This window comes from Amblyomma americanum, chromosome 7 (genome assembly GCF_052857255.1).
Source record: "Amblyomma americanum isolate KBUSLIRL-KWMA chromosome 7, ASM5285725v1, whole genome shotgun sequence".
Taxonomy (NCBI): Eukaryota; Metazoa; Arthropoda; class Arachnida; order Ixodida; family Ixodidae; genus Amblyomma; species Amblyomma americanum.
In genome coordinates, this window is record NC_135503.1 from 177,721,634 (window position 1) to 177,739,086 (window position 17,453).

The window sequence follows — 17,453 nt, forward strand, 5'->3', positions numbered from 1 at the left end:
AACAAAAAACAACTAAAAGCAATTAGTAACCGTTAGTGTTATTTTATTCGTATGAGTCTGGGTTCACTTTATCGAACTACTATATCTATTATTTCTCTTAAGCGCTACAGCCATTTCTAAACTACTGCGCGTTGTTCCAGTCATCTCAGGGTTATTCTGTGCAGGGGGTTCCCATTCAGTCGTCGACAATGGGACCTCCCCCTGCATATCAACGTATACTAAGGCGAACGCCTTACTTGGCTTGGCTCATAAGTGCCGTGAACAAAAGTAGCAGACGGCAGCTTTAGATGGATGTTGTAGACCAAGTTGTAGACGGAAGTTGTGCGCACGAACTGTCAATCATAAGTTGTGTGGTAAACAAAAATGTAAAGCATTATTTACAAACAGCAAGCAACGTGTTTGTAATGAATAAACCAGAAATTAGTAAGGAAAACATAAAGCAAAACATAAATAAAAATTGGCAGTGGCTTAGCTCAGCTATGCCAGGATATACGTAGTGAGAGCTGTAGTTCCTGCTGGTTGCGCATGTTGTCGAGTTTGTTGTTGTGACTAAAATGTTAAGCATTGTGGAAGTACTCGGCGAGACACATTGTTTATTTGTTCTTTTGTTTTGACAGCGATAAACAGTGCCCGATGATCGGTAAAGTAATACACAGTTGTCTCAATGCTGCCTACACAGTATTTAGACTGCTTGCTTTCTCTCAGATGCACAAGGTCAATCCTTGCGGTCCAGGATCCGGAGTACCCAGTTTCGAATCCGACCGCGGCGGCTGCGTTTCGATGGAGGCGAAACGCTTAGGCGCCCGTGCGCTGTGCGATGTCGGTGCACGTTAAAGATCCCCAGGTGGTCAAAATTATTCCGGAGCCCTCCACAACGGCACCTCTTTCTTCCTTTCTTCTCTCAGTCCCTCCTTTATCACGCCGGTGCACTTTGATGCGTTCAGCAGAACGGTAGTTGTGATCCATGCGACGCCTGCCGTCGAGACCGACACCGCGGACCGCGGCCGTAATAATAATAATAATTGGTTTTGGGGAAAAGGAAATGGCACAGAATCTGTCTCACATATCGTTGGACACCTGAACAGCGCCGTAAGGGAAGAGATAAAGGAGGGAGTGAAAGAAGAAAGGAAGAAAGAGGTGCCGTAGTGGAGGGCTCCGGAATACATTCGACCACCTGGGGATCTTTAACGTGCACTGACATCGCAGAGCACACGGGCGCCTTAGGGCCGTTTCACATGCTGCGAATTTCACCGCGCGGCACTGCGAATTCGTTCGCTCTGGGGCGGAGAGGGCCGCCGCTCTTGCCGCAGACGGCTTGCGAACGATTTCCGTCCGGTTGGAATTCGTACGCAGCGTCGGTGTGTTCGGTCTGCGACTGAGCAATAGGGAGCAACCTTTGCTTGGCTCACCGCCAGGCTTGGCTTGGCGAGCTATGGCTGTCCTTGCACTCACGCCTCATGGGTCTGACGTCACTTGCGGTCACGTGCCACAGCTGAAGCGGCGCCGCGGCAAACACAAAGTGTCTTTTGGTTTTCACTTCCAATGATTTCATTCAGCGCACCAACGTACTTTTTGAATAATTCAGAACTGTTTACTTTAATAAAAAAACATTCAAAATATTTTTTTGTGTCTAAAAACACGCATGACTACAACAACACGATCACATTCCATGTTGCATTAATGCCACGTTTAATCACGAGTTCCATGAGCAGTCATCTAGCAACCCTGCTGTCACACGGAACGAATTCGCAGGTCCTGCGTTGCATGTGAAACGACTAAGCGGCAATCGCATTGCGGCGTCAACGGCGGGACCGAATTCGCAGTGCCGCGCGGTGAAATTCGCAGCATGTGAAATGACGCTTAGCGTTTTGCCTTTATAAAAACGCAGCGGTGGGTTAATTTGGTTTTTGGGGAAAGGAAATGGCGCAGTATCTGTCTCACATATCGGCGGACACATTAACCGCGTCATAGGGGAAGAGATGAAGGAGGGACCCCCGAAGAAAGAAGTGACGAAGCGCGCAGCGCACCCACTCCTCCTCCCCGGCTGCCATGGTAACGGCGAGTGCGCACAACTTTCCTCCCCCAAGTACCATGGTAACGGCTCATGCGCACAACTGGTCTCTCGCGTGTACCGCGAAATGCTCGACTGGTAGCATAGTGTAGCTCCCGCTAGACAACACAAACAAAACAAAAACATAAAAGTCGAAAAATAAGCCAAGAATAAAATAAATAGAAGTACCACAAAACTGGAGAACGCTTAAGCTTAGCCTTTAAGAGTGGGACGCGACAGTGTGTTGCCGCATTGCCAAGGGATCATCAGAACGCCATCGCCCGTTCGGCGCGATGCTGCCTGTATCGCATATCTCGATGGACACCCGGACCGCGCCGTAAGGGAAGAAAAATAAATGAAAATTCGTTTTACGGAAAAGTGCCGCCAGCCTCACATATCTCGGTGGACACCCGAACCACGCCGTGAGGAAAAGAATATTTCGGGCGTACGGTTTCAGACTACAAGTACTACTACGACGCCGACGGATTTTCGACCGAACGTGCTGTATCGCTCTCGCGGAGTAAAAACAAAAATACAGTAAAACTGAAAATGAAAAATGAAGGTAGATTGAGGACAGGGAAAGGCTTTCGCATTTATGGTCTTAAGCAGACTGACAGCAATCCTGTATTTTTCATCAAATTCTGATTCTGAATTATGAAGAAACTGCACACGTCACGTGCGCTGCATGCCATTTCGCTGCTTTGTTAATAGAGAGCGCCCCTTGTTTCTGGAGATTATATCGCTAAGGTGTTTTTTTAGCCTGTTGCGTGTTTCTTCGCGATACCCACTTTACTGTCGTTGCACCAGGCTCACCTCAGGAGTAGGCCGTGTGCAGAAAGGAGAAGGCGAAGGCTGCGACCTGCCGATGTCGTGGGTTTGTAGCAGCAGCAGCGGCCTTACGCAGCTGGAGCAGCAGCAGCCGTCAAAGATGATGACGCCGAAGTGCAGTGGAGTAGAGCTCGCTCCTCGTGCCTGCGTCACACGCTATTCAGCTCCACGCCATCAGAAGTTCTAGCACTTCAGGCAGTAAATCAATGATTTCCTGCATCGTGCTGGACTCATACTGGTTGGCGCGACAAACTGCTGACTCCGGACGTGCGCTCGAACACCCGCCCCCACGATGGCCAACGCCCTCGCCCTCGTTCGCTTGTTCTACGTTAAATTCTCCTCATTTCGTGCCCAGTCCCCAGTCGGCCGGAACTCCGCGCCCTTTGGTGCCTTCTGCCTTTCGTCGCGCCACGCATCATCTTCTCACGGAACGTTACCTCTGGACCGGCATCAACAAGGACGTGCGCGCCCGGACTCGTGCCTGCCTAGCTTTCCAGCAGCTAAAACTCAGCGACACACGGCATCTCCCTTCGGCTCACTCCCTCCGCCATCCGCATATTTCGACAACGTCCACATCGATATGTTGGGTCTCTGGCCACCTTCCGCTGGACATTCATATATCTTCTGTGGGGCCCTGCCCTGCAGCCCCCTGAGCTTGCCTTCCCGCGAGGCACCGTGCAGCGGCAGTCACACCTCGAGGCTGAGTGCATTCCCTTGTCAGTTACATTAACTGGCAAGAGAGGGCGCCAGCATCGCTGCGCGGGCGACTGCCAAAGCCCGCGCGCCGGAGAGGGGACATGGAGGCTTCAGCTGGGATCGTCTGCGTGGGCGGACGTGTAGCTCGCGGCTCCGCTCTTCGCCGGCGGGGCGAGGAAGCGACGGGGAGACAGGCTCCCATTCTCGTCCCGTCCGGCCTTCGGAGTAATTATCCCTTGCCCTATCGCGGGCGAACATTCGCTCGGAACCTTGCTGGTGAGTCGGACGACCTTGAATCATTTGCATACCTTCTTGCTAGCTGGCGTTATTGTTTCTGTAGCAATAAATGCCTGTTTGTGTCAGCCAATGTGTCGTTCCTTTGTTCCCCCAGAGCAAGGCCCGCCGTGGTCGGCGAGCGCTCGGTAGCGTACGCCACCACGGGGCGGCTTTGAACCGTGTCAGCCGCGATTGAGTTGGGAGAACGTATCTCGCCAAGCAAACCCCACATCTGGCGCCCAACGTGGGGCCTGCTCTTAGAACATTGGACGACTGTCGGTTCGGTTCGGGGAACGCTCCTTGTCCGGACTTGACAAGTGCTAGGCCTAGAGTGAATTTTGATCTCTAGGACCTGCGGCATGCTTTCTTGAGTGCGAGTATTGCGCTGCAGCATGTTTGAACTTTTCGACATGCTCAGAACATTTTTCCCTGGAGTTTCTTCGTGAGAACCACTTGGTCCGCATCGAGGGAGTGCGAGGCCTAGCGCCCGCGGAGTTGCCGAGCCCGATGCGAGTGAGTACGGAAGCCGCGTGGGTGGTCCGAGTTTCTGTATATATTTTCTCTACTGTCTCTTTTTCGACTCCGGGAGTCGCGGCTCCGGGAGCCGGGTGGCCTGGGGCCACGGGTGCCGCTACGAGCCCGCTGGTATTGCAGCTCGGCACCGGGCGCTCTGACACCGTCCGATACGGTGGGCGCCGATCGCTCAGAAGCTGCTTTGTGCAGTGAGCGGGGTAGGACCACCCCACAAAGCTGACGTCTCCTCGCGGCTGCGCGCACATAACCCGTTTTGGGTCTTTGTTGTGGTCACGGTCGTTGTCGGAGTGGCAGTTAGGCCTGAGGCTTTTCGGAGCTGCCTGCACCACGTTAGAAGAGACACGACCACCGGACCGTGTCGTTGAGAGGGCGCACTTTGCTGCCCGCCTGTTTTTTTATAACCTCGCACGAACTGACCAGTCTCGTTCAACTCAAGAAAGGGCTTTGTTCACTGGAACTTTGCGTTTGCACAGCCGCCGACACGTTTTTAGCGAGTTAGGCATTGTGCCCCGAGGCCCTTGTGGATGCCGTTTCCCCTCCCGTGACCTACGTTAAAGGCACGCCGAGAGCGTTTCGGCAATTTTGCAGATCCGGTGGAGCCACCCAGGCTTGCTGTCCGGTGCACATCGTCTTGCTGCCACCTGCTGCGACGGAGCGGCCTGTATCCTGTTCGCCGCATCCATCCGGGGCAGCTGTGGCGAGACCAGTCAGCAGTCACCTCCGGCTGCTGCTGCTCTAGCGACTACTGCAGGATCCTGGCCTGCAGTTGTCCCACCGGCCTTCGATTCACGGGCCTGCGGACACGGTAGTCCGCGGGCCATGCGAGTCGTCCCAGCGGAGACCTTCACGCCGCCTTCGGAATACCGCGGAAGTCTGCGTGGACGCTGTCGGCGTGACCTCCGCTGCAAGACGTGCTTCAAGGACATGAAGACCAGGAGACTCCTCCATAGCATGTACTTTCAGGCGCGTGGGTCTATTTAAGGTTGGGGGGATGTGGGGACCTGCCCTGCAGCCCCCTGATTTTGCTCTCCCGCGAGGCACAGTGCAGCGGCAGTCTCACCTCGGGGCTGAGTGCATTCCCTTGTTAGTTACATTAACTGGCAAGAGAGGGCGCCAGCATCGTTGCGCGGGGGCTTCGGCTGGGATCGTCGGCGCTGACGGATGTGTCGATCGCGGCTCCGCTCTTCGCCGGCGGGGCGAGGAAGCGACGGGGAGACAGGCTCCCGTACTCGTCCCGTCCGGCCTTCGGAGTATATATCCCTTGCCCTAGCGCGGGCGAACATTCGCTCGGAACCTTGCTGGTGAGTCGGACGACCTTGATTCATTAGCGTACGTTCTTGCTAGCTGGCGTTATTGTTTCTGTAGCAATAAATGCCTGTTTGTGTCAGCCAATGTGTCGTTCCTTTGTTCCCCCAGAGTAAGACCCGCCGTGGTCGGCGAGCGCTCGGTAGCGTACGCGACCACGGGGTGGGGTCCGGGCGGCTTTGATCCGTGTCAGCCGCGATTGAGTGGGAAGAACGTACTTATCTCCCCAAAGCAATCCCCACACTTCTTACATGCATCGATCGGTTCACTCGCTGGCCCGAAGCGTTCCCTCTGCCAGACACCATCGCCAGAACCTTCGTCGCCGGCTGGGTCTCCCGGTACGGGGTTCCCTCGACCATCACCGCTGCCCGTGCCGCCCACTGAGTATTCGTTTTTAATGGCCTAAGACTTTACTTGGCACTTCCCGAATTTGAACTTCTGCTTACCATCCCATCGCCAACACTATGATCGAACGCTTCCACCCTTCGCTAAAAATATCCCTCAAAACCCAACTCAACACCACCCACTGGACTGCCTCCCTACCACTGGTTCTGCTCAGCCTCCGTGCTACACGCAAAGAAGATCTTCGATGCACTCCGGCAGAACTTTTCTTCGGCTCACCCCTGAGTCTTCCTGGCGATTTTTTCGAATCTACAGATTCGTCTACAAGTCCCGACCCTACCGATTACGTAACGAAGCTCCGCCATCTCAGAGTGCCACATCTCCGACGCCAGTCTCGACCATCTTCACATGTTCCATCAGAACTCGCGTCTTGCATGCACTGCTTTGTTCGCCGAGACTCTGTCTGCAAGCCGGTTCAGCGCCCCTGCGACGGCCCCTTCCGTGTACTCGAAAGAACATCGAAGTTTTTCGTCGGTGACATTCATGGGCGCACTGACACCATTTCAATCGACCGCTTGAAGCCAGCCTTTACAGAGGACGCCCCGCCCGCTGGACCTTCATGTGTGTTTTCTCTGCCCCAACCGGCCGGCTGCCATCCTCCTCCATGTTTCCCTGACACTCCTCAGAAGCGGAAAGTATCGTTCCGGCTCCCAGTTTCACCGGACTCCTTCACTAGCGGTGGGGAGGCTCCTGTAGCAGCAGCAGCGGCCTTACGCAGCAGGAGCAGCACCAGCCGGCGAAGATGTTGACGCCGAAGTGCGGTGGAATTGAGATCGCGCCTCGTGCCGGCGTCACGCGCTGTTCGGCTCCATGCCACCAGACGTTTTAGCACTTCAGGCAGTAAATCAATCATTTCCTTCATCGTGCCGGTCTCATACTGATTGGCGCGACAGGTTCGGATCGCAATAACGGCAACAGCGATCGTTGTGGTTGTTCTTTTCTTTACTCGTAAAGTTATATCCTACTTGAAAAGAATTCTGCTCTCAAATAAACGCAGTCATTTTGAAAGGTAGCGTAAGCTCGTTATTTTATGAACTCGAATTCTCTTCTCATTTGCCTTTTAAAGTGAATGAGGGCGCTCAAACATGAAGCATTTTTCTCGAATTTAGAATTCTAAAGTCTTGCGTAGAGTTGCGCACGGCCCGCTGCTTACGAAATCATCTTGCCTTTGTCATGATTCACTCATATACATAACATTGCGAAGTAAGCAGCGATGCACTACGGGGCAGCGTACTCTGATTGTTACTTTGATGACCCCAGCGATATTTATTCGTGCTTGCGGCATTTTAAGAATGAATGTGCTATCTACCATAACATAATAAAGAAAATGAAGCATGCTCTACAGAACGGAGTAAACCTGAAAGCGGTCAAGAAGAAACTAGGCACAGGCAACATTCAGATGTATAGGCTTTGCCAAAGAACGTAATCTCATTAGTGATATGGATAACACAGTTAAATTATCACAAGAGTTGTACACAAGTCTATCGAGTAGGCAATGTAATCAGGACGCAAACGAGATAGGCAATATTACATAGAAATGGGTCATCCCCCCAGTAACGAAAGAAGCACAGGAAGCCTTAGGAGCAATCCAAAGAGGTAAGCATCTGCTGAGGATGAGGTAACAGCTGATTTGTTATAAATATGGAGGGAAGATTGTGCTAAAGAGCTAGCCAACCTGTTAAGCAATGTCTTATGACCTCGAGCTTACCAGAAGCTTGGAAGAACACAGTAGAATTTCAGGTCGTTCGTTTCTTCGAGGAATGTTTTCGAACCCTTCCTCTAGTGTCGTTCGGCATGGAAGATGGACAGGAGGCGTGCTTGTAGATGATGACCGCAGAGCATATATTTACAGCATAAATATAGAGAGAGTAAAACCGGAAGAAGCAGGAAAATATTTTCAAAAGGACAAACTTTGCTCTACTTTACTGATCGACCCGACGGGTTAGAGCCTAAGTAGCACCACGTTACATGCAAAGCATGGAGCCCCAGCTCAGACTGGACTGGACTGTCCTCCATCCGTTCACACGCGCTTTTAAACATTTAATTAACACAGGACTAATGACGGTCATTTTCAGTGGCCCGCCCTAAGCATCCATTCTCCAATCAAAAATAACATGCGAGATGGGGACTACCCCGAGGGTTGGGCTTAGCTTCGAACCCAGGGTTTCGTTAACAACACAAACCATATCAAAAACAAATCCGCCACCCCTCTCTCTCAAGTAAGAGTATCCACACGCTTTCCTTTCGGAGCTATTCTTCCGACTTTCTTCAGGCACACCGCCACCCCCCCCCCCCCCCTTTCCGCTCACGTTGCTCGTCAAGTTCTTGACACTTATGTGCTCCCACCCATCATCAGTCCGCGTCGCTGGTCAGCAACAGAAGAGGGTGCGAAATGGCCACGAAGCCGCCACACTACCGACGGCGGGACACGGCTAATAAGAATTAATGGCTTGTTTGCCGCTGGTCGCCAGAAAAGCGCCGCAGTTGCCCTTTTGAGTGCTTTTTGCCGCTTCGGCAAACCGGGTAAGGAACGGACCTGTTTTCCCACGGCTTGGGTGATTATGGGGTATTTGCCTTAACATGTGTTCGTCATTGCCATCCTGGAAATACGCTTTTGGCCACGAGGCACTGCGGGACGCTGTGGGACATCGGTTGCCTCTCCGAAGATAGCCTACGTCGTTAGGGGGGTCTCGTCAAGGCAGCAGCTGTGCGTCAAACGACCGTACCCATTTCCCGTATGCACTTTGCTTCCGGGGGCTCTCGCTTCTACTGGGGAGCCGCTTCTGCGTTTGCCGGCGTCCTGCAAAGGAACGCAGCTGGAAAACAGTGGCGGCCTTACAGACACTACACCTTAATTCTTAAAAAAAGCGACGTCAAAAGCTGAAATATTCAAGACCGATCAGTTTAGTGTGTGTTGCCTACAAGATGTTAGCTAAAGGGGCCGTTAATAGAATCGGGACGATCTTAAGGCGCGCTCACATTAGCGGGAAAACGCGCAACGCAGGACGTTTTCCGCGTGCCGCTTCCCGCACAAGCCGGTTTTTCTCCCGCGGACAGCCTGCTGTGCCGTCCCGCAGAGCGATGGGTTCGGTACCTATTCTTCCCCTGCCGCTGACGAGAACAGCCAATGGGCGCCGACCGTGAACCGTAACGTCGGCCCCAGTTCAGTGACCCCGTCGGCGGAGGCGAAGGCTGCGCGCGTCCGGCCGGCCGGACGGCCGGCCGGGCACTCGGCGGCTGCTTTGCCAGCATGAACATGCGACTTGAGACGGTGCAGAAGCGACGGTGCAGAAGCAGCGAACAAACAAGTAATAAGTACGTTTACCGTAGCCAACAGCTCATCGCTCGAACCAGTCGTCCTCAAGACAAAAAGGGCGACGGGAGGGGAGCTAGCAGACGATCAAGAGGACGACGCGAGAAAAGGGTGCGCTTTCCAGTTTTCTCTAGTGTCACGTGACTATCCCCTTCTCTTTCTGCTCGTTCGGGTCCTCCCTCAGCACCTCCTCTCTCTACATTCCAAGACAACGGCAGCGAGAAAACGCGCGCAGTGTGAGCGTCATTCTGAGGAGCTGCGAGGCAGCGTCGACATTGACGCTGTGCCGCTGCGGGAAGCTTCCCGCTAGTGTGAGCGCGCCTTTAGAGTTCGAACAACCAAATGATCACCGGGCTGTGGGAAAGATTACCCGACAATAGACCGCATTCTTACTCGCAATCAGGTGAGAGTTAAATGCGCCGGTTATAACTAACCCCTATATAAAGCCACCACAGATTACGAGAAAGAAGGCATTAAAAAATGGTGAAGGAAAGTAATTTCTTAAGTGCTAGAGGAGATATGTAACGGCTGCGCAGCCACCACAGTTGTTTATAAAGACAGCAATAAAATTCCTATAAAAAATGTGTCAGGTAAAGGAGCACAATATCTTCAATGCTTAACCCCCCGTTAACAGGAGGTATTCAGAGGCCAGGATTGGGAGATGCACTGCAAAGCACGATTAATGACTTAATGGGAAGCAGAGCACAACGACGAGTCTGAAAATATTATGCGGAAAACTAAATTATTATTCAGCAACCTCAGAAGGAAACAACAGGGGCCGCATCCTATAACGTTGATGGCCAGACCTAACTATTCGCTGGTATTGAGTGCGATAAGCAGCGACTGGGGAGAGGCATCGCTGTGGTCTCACCACGAGGTGAGCGGACCCGGCCGCTGGCTGCTATTGGCTGCGAGAAGTAGCCAACTTTGGGTCCTGTCGCCTTGTACTTAATGGCAGGGCAGGTTTCAACAGACTTTTGAAAACAGCGGCTTTATATGAGTGACTAATGACAAGGGATCGAACAGACGCGAATAGAAATTTTAAAATGAACAGCTTATATTGCATACTGCCCCAGTTTACTACTGGTAGCGAGGCTTAGTGCAGATAGAGACCTAAGATCCGGACCACGAGACAGAAATAACCAGAATAAGAATGCGGGGGAGCGCTTTGAACCGGAACTTTTTGATCGTGAATTCCAGTTTACCAGTAACAGATGTATTTTCCCTGTACTCGCCTATGGGGCAGAAACGTGGAGACTAACAAAAATAATTAAAATTCAGCGCTACGCTCTAAGCTACGGAAGCGAAAGTGATAGGCGCGGCGTTGAATGACAAAGAGGGCAGAGTGGGTCAGGGAACCAACGCGAGTAAATGAAATCCAAGTCGAAATCAAGAGGAAGAAATGGGCTTCGGCAGGGCTTGTAATGTGAAGGCAAGATAACCGCTGGTCCTTAAGTGTAACGGAGTGGATTCCAAGAGAAGGCAAGCGTATTAGAGAGCGGCAGAAATACAGGTGGGTAGGTGAGATCGATAGGTTTGAGGGGATAACGTGACCTCGGCTAGTGGAGTACAGTGCTGATTGGAGATATATGGGAGAGGTCGATGTAGTCCTAGATGTAGCCAGGCTGATAATGATGATGGTGATTATTTTCCTGGGGTCATACGCCGCAGAGACTGGTTTCACAGGAGCGTAGATTTTTTTCCTACCACTGCAAGCTTTTTTCTTGTTCGTCCTTTATGTTCCCAGTCACGTTTGCGTCGAAGTAATGCATTACCTCCTGAAATGAGCACTTCGAAAGCACTTCGAATTTGCTCAGTGGCGACTAGGCACCATTCCAGATTGCATAAAGGCGTTTGTCAAAAAACGTGCACTCTCGAAAAGTTGCACAAAGGATAAACCGTTCGGCGCCCGTACGGGTGCGATTATCACAGTGCTGAACGGGCCGGTGCGTTATAAGATTTCTGAAGTTGTACAGTCGTGAGGGAAGAATGTTCGTGCATTTATATATTGACCAGTTTGTAAATATGCTTGACAACGATAATTTATATTTTCGTTCACAAAGTCTATTCCACTTGTTTTCTATGACTGTATATCCACTCCTTCAACACAATCGTCCCCATCTGATTCAACACCCATTCATTCGAATCGACGTAATCGAGGCACACACATGGCCACAAAAACACGAGTAGTTTCTCTGTTGAGCAACATTTGGCTACTGTTCCTTTTTTTGCCCTCGCCAGCCGGCATTCCGTTCGACCTCACATCCTATAATGTAGAATTTCACGCGATTCTCTGAGGTGCCGCGCGCCCTCGCTGATGGCGCCACACAGCTGGCTGAGCGCAGCGTTTGCGTTCGTTAGGTGAAAGACTCGAGGGAAGCTTCCCACTTTCATTAGTAACCGACGACCTTCTCTGAAGTACCTCCAATATTTACAGCCTGTGTTCAAAAACGCAGCCGCATCCTAACTCAACATGACTTTTACCTACACCCAACGAGGTCAATATTAAAGCCTTTGCTTAACACCTAACCTCAACCGTAATTTACTCACTGTGATGAAGAGTTAAAAACGCCAGTACATGAGGTTTTAGCTCCCAAGATTGACTCATTCGCAATGCGCTGCATGAAGCGAGTCCCTAATGTTTAGCCATAAAATCTGATCATTCTGCATTCATATTTGGCATTACTAATCTTCCGTCATAAAGACACGAAGATTTCATTCGTGCTTCTTGCGTTGCGCTTTTCTCACTTTCTCACTCATTGCTTTAGAAATTTTGCTAATTAATTTCAGAATATTCTTTCCATGGGCTATGGTAGGCACGCCGCTTTGGCACATTTAAGAACCTAAGTTATTTGCTATGGCAGTTTGCGTTTCCCAGCTGTTCCTCAACTGCCTCTTTACGCTTTTTAACATTACTGGGCCTACTATGCTGATTTATATCATTTCAGCATTTGATATTCTTTGCACAATCCTTGGTGTAATGAATTATCGCAACCTGTCGTTTTCCATAATCGTTGTTAGTTTTTACACTTCTCGTTATTTTGTTATTAATATTTTACGTAATCCTCCGCACCAAGGTGGAGTCTTTGGTCCATGAGAGTACTAAAATCAAGACTAACAACACCTGCGATATAATATGAACAGTTAACGGGAAATTGTAATCGCTTGTCTTCAACTCACCCTGACTTTAAGCTTGCGTACGCTAAAATGTAATGACCGACGATCGTGCCGGGAGCTTCTTTTCTGTTCCCCGTCCTTGGCGCGTTTTCAGGTTTAAAGAATGCCGTACCCACTCGCCCCGCACTGCACTCCTCTGCAAAGATCTCACGCAGTAGAGAAAAGCGTCGATACGGTGAGGCTTTGGACGTCGGGGTTGCGAAAGAAGGAAATGAGCTTTTGTGCGGATGAGCTCAAACTTGGTGAAATTTTGTCTGATGCCCGGGATAACCAACGGCAGTATATTATATACCGATGCAGACGTTTCCAGATTCGTTCTTTTTTACAATTTCCCGAACTGCGTCATAAAAGCGACACTGCTCTCTGGGCTCAAGCGAAAACCGGAGGGAACGCAGGATTTGGTGATGCTTCGGCTGATTACGTAGGGCCGGAGATTCAAAGGGAGAATGGAATTGGTTTCAGCGTTACACCTGCACTTGCACCGTCGAGGGAAGCAGAATTTTAGCCCTCGGAGGTTTTCGGTTCTGAATGCTGTGTGTGCTCACCTGTGTGTGTCTTTTTGCTTCCCTCTTTGCAGCCAGCCAGAGACCGCTCAAGAGCACCACGGGTAATTAATTTCAGGTGAGTTCAGTGGCATATTACAATTTGTTGCGCGAATGCTTCTTTAAGTGAGTTTCCACTGCTGTTTTTTTTTAAGCATCGCATGATCATGTTCGCATGGCACAATAAGGTACCGCATTTTTTCAAACCAATATTTTTACCTGCGTCTGCTCAGCGCGCCATGGTCGTCCTGGATTTGCATGTCCTAGCTGGGCCCTCTACTTGTCTAATAACGCCACTCATTTCGGACAGCCTACTGAATGCGAGAGCAACTGAATGCGCTTCTGTGCAGGAAGCAGCGTTATTTCTTCTGACAAGCATGAGACGTAATAACTTGCTATTGAAGCCGTGGAAGCACAAAGTTTCTAAGGGCTCTACTGCTGCGCTATAAAAGTACTTGGGAAATGCGCTTCACTCGAGGTTTACTCTCCAAATGGCAATCTTTTCATAATATTAAAGCAGCGCTAAGCAACAAGGACGAAGAAAGAAGGGAACACACACACAGGCGCTGATCTTACAACTGCCTGTGTGTTCCCTTCTTTCTTCGTCCTTGTTGCTTAGCGCTGCTTTAATATTATGGAGCATTTCCAACTCGGCCAATCTGCCGTTCTTCTGGAAATCTTTTGCCGTCATCTCGGTGAGGGCATTTTCTTTGCTACTGCGACGTGTAAAGTGCCGCATATTTCTCGTTTGAGGGTGCATTTTCAGCGAGATTCATCGCGGTAGATAAGAAAATGAAAACTTTTGAGGCACTGCGCTGTGAGAGAGCGTGCTAAACGCAATTCTGTCACTTTTATTTTTCAGGCGAGGCCCCGCCTTCATTTGCCTTGTAATATCAAGCAAGTATGCGAGATCAACCCTGGAGCTTTACATCAAGCCTTTAAAAAGGAGCACCTAATAAGAGTGCTTTGCTTGAGGAACGGAAATGGAGAGTGTCGCCTGTGATTAACGTCCAGCTTAGCATGTTCAACTTTCTCGGACAAAAATTTTGAAAATTGAAAGATTATGAGATAGTCTTGTGGAGATATTGAAGGAAATGGTCCATTATTCTTATAGGTAGCAAAATCATTCTTGCAAAATGTTTCCATCGATCGCATCGATAAGTTAAGGCTGTGGTAGAAAAGCAATGAGGTACGCTTTTGCCGAATTAAGAACGTTAATAGAAAGCAAAATCTAGACTGCTGTCGACTGATCTGCCGGTTTGTGGATTGTTATAGTGAAATCTTACATTATATACAAAATTGCGTTCGTAAACTGTATTTTCTAACAAATGCTTTTGTTCAGAATTTCTTCGTATGAGCCGACTACACGCCCAGCTGGAAAAGCGCCGCTATTCAAAGGGCTCATAAGCTTTCACACTAATCGCAATAATATTGCTAGACGTGACGTGCGAGTTGGATACACATTCTTGAGCGTAACAGCGCAAAAGGCGGGCATGCAAGAGAGAGGAACATGCCCTGTTACCCTCAATAACTTCAAGTTTACCGAGATTTCAAAGCGGGCGAAATGAAGGGAAGAGGCCGTCCACTATATGTGCATTGAAGGGTACATCTAGAGGAATAACATTGTCTAGCATAGGGTCTATTAAAGATTTGTGCCTAGCCCCAGATCCGGGGCGTAAAGAATTACGGGAATAAGATATTATTAGCTTGAGTGTGCTTGACAAGCCCCGATGTTCCGTTCGATTAGCGCGTTGCTGCAGAAGTGAAACACAACCTACTAGCCCTCTTGTTGGTAACTGCGCGAAGACGAGACGACAGAAAAAACGCAACATAAGCGCTGTCTGTCATGCCGTCTGCGCGCTGTTACCAACATGATGGATAACAAACGAGCATAACTCACCACTCTTATCAACTAGCCCTGATTACTGCCTCCGATGTCAATGAAAACTGCGTGACATTCGCATCTTAGCGGTACTCATCAAAGCAGCCAAAACGCCGATATCAACGAAATACCTTGCAACAAAATATAGGACGACGGAATGGGCCACTAAAGTCAGGAGAGGAGATGGTTCGCACGGTACATTGGCCGCAGTAGAAGGCCGCACCAGACAGAGATCTTCATCTCATTATCAGTTGTTAACATGAGCGTATCATTGAATCGAGCGCCGGGATGCAGCTAGTCATCTCCTGGCACAATTGAGTGCTCGGACCGGTACTGCCACCTATTTGTGCTAAAATATGCTCCTATTCTTAACATATTCTTTACAGGTGCATCACTTAATATGCATCGCTTAATCTGCATGCGTCCTCTTGCCTTCAGAAGCTGCAAACGCCGCTGTCTGGGATGGTGTTGTATCGAAGCGACTGTAGTAGAAACTGACTGATTTAGTTTGTTTGCAATGACAATAGACTGTTATCGTTTAGGTAACTTTGTTTACTGCAAGAAACAAGAAACAATCAAACTGTTCGTTAGGAGGGGAGAAAGAGCTCGAAGAATTACATGCTCATCGTTTGGGCTCCCCGCTCGCTCTGTCCTTTTCCCTTGCCCCTCCAGACGGAGGAGCTCTCCGCTTGTCTTAAGCTTTGGCGCTCTCCCGCGGGTTCACAGAGTCCCGTCGCCCGAGGGGAGCCGCTGCAGGACATAAACAAGCAGGAGGTGTCGGGGTTTCGTCTCGTGAAGCGTCTGTAAGAAAACGACATAAAAAGGACGCACAGGTTAAAAATGAAAAGAAAACGAAGTTTCAACACTGCTCCGCCAAATGAGGTTGCTCATTCTACGTTTCTGAAAACTGTAATGGGTACAGTAACTGAACAGGGTGTCGCAAAGACCTCCCTTGCGGGATTTTGACATCACAAGAACGAACCTTGCCGTCTCGCCCAGGAAACACGTCAGCGATAACTCGTGTTCTCCAGAGCAGTCGCGGTTGAATCTCTCGAATCAAAACAAGCACTCCGACTCGGGGAGTCACGGCTTTGGGTCGTTTAGAGGTAGAGGACGAGCGTAGCTGCCCCAAGTATTCTCGCTTCCATGTCTGCCAGAAATGATTTAGCATTTGCCCTCTCCCCTTCCAGAGCGCCCGGAAAGAAGCGGCAGATGCTTATATGGCTCGTGTTTCAGGCGAAGGCAGAGCCGTCTTCTCGTCAGGAAACTGGACGGTGTGAGCGGCGCATCGTCTTTAGGGTCCTCACAAGCGTACGTGAAGGGCCTAGAATTTATAACTGCTTCAACCTCAGCCAGGACTGTTGACAGTTCAATTGTGTCTAGGCACTGCAGTCCGATCGTTTTTCTCAGCGCTCATTTCCCGCTATGGACCAGCCTCTCGTAGAATCCACCCCACCACGGTGCGCGCTCCTCTATGAATTTACATTCTATGCTGAAATTGGCGAAAAGGTTCTGAGCTTCAGGGTGCCGCAGGAGCTTCTACGAAATGCCCATATCTTTTGAGGCTCGTTTGAACGAAAGAGTGTTGTCGGAGTAAATGGTTCGGCACAAGCCTCGGCGTTACACAAAACTGCGGAATGCCTGTAAGAATCATTCTGTGCTCATGCCTGCAACAAGTTCAAGATGCACTACCCGCGTCACAGCACTTGCAAACAGCACGATGTGCGATTACATGGTCGTAAAGCTCTCCCTCCATAGGAGGAGACCGGCAAAGTCGCAAAGGCCCACGAGCTGAAACGGGTCCGCTTGGGACGTCCGGGACGTCCACACTCGATCTCCCAACACTTTTCACAAGCTGAGGCCCCCGCACAATCCAGTACTTGTCTCGGAGTTGCGCAAGTGTGTCTCTTGCGTCTCGTGCAGCAGCTGCCGGTGGGCTTGGTGCACCAGCAGCATTGTGTTGCGATGCTTCCTGGGGAGCACAATCGGGTGTCTTTCGTCGTGTGTCGTCTCTGTGGAGCAGATTCACCCTTTAATCCTGAGCAGGCCGTTTTCACCTGTCCACAGGGCAAGTTCTCTCAAGGCGGAGTCGTTCTTTCTGCTTTCCAGATCCGCAGAAAATGCTGACTTCAGAGTCCTTTTCACCCAACATTTTTCCGCACGTTCGATTCCTGCAGCAGTCAAAGTCCCGAGATCATGTCAGCAGATCGCAGATTTCGCACGAACCGGAAAATCCAACCTGTTACAAGGTTTACTCTAGATGCAGAGCTAAATTCTTTCAGATCCAGAAACTCATCTTCTTCATCGCAGGTGGAATTTGAGACGCCGACCTCCCTTTTCTGCTCCAGTTATTCAGCCGTGAAGTCGCCTGGTTGTGGTTCAACCGGCCATACCTCAGCTGCACCTGTTATCCATTGCGGCCCGTTCCTCCATAGCTGGCTGGTCTTC

At 50.3% G+C, this 17,453-nt stretch overlaps 1 protein-coding gene across 1 annotated transcript in view; it reads left to right on the forward strand.

The window, feature by feature from the left end:
- LOC144096771 (chitinase-3-like protein 1) overlaps positions 1-17,453 on the forward strand; it is a 1,054,958-nt gene that overhangs the window by 595,474 nt on the left and 442,031 nt on the right. The window contains exon 4 of the mRNA XM_077629650.1: positions 13,163-13,188. Coding sequence (XP_077485776.1) covers positions 13,163-13,188 — 26 coding nt within the window. The remainder of the gene's footprint in view (positions 1-13,162; positions 13,189-17,453) is intronic.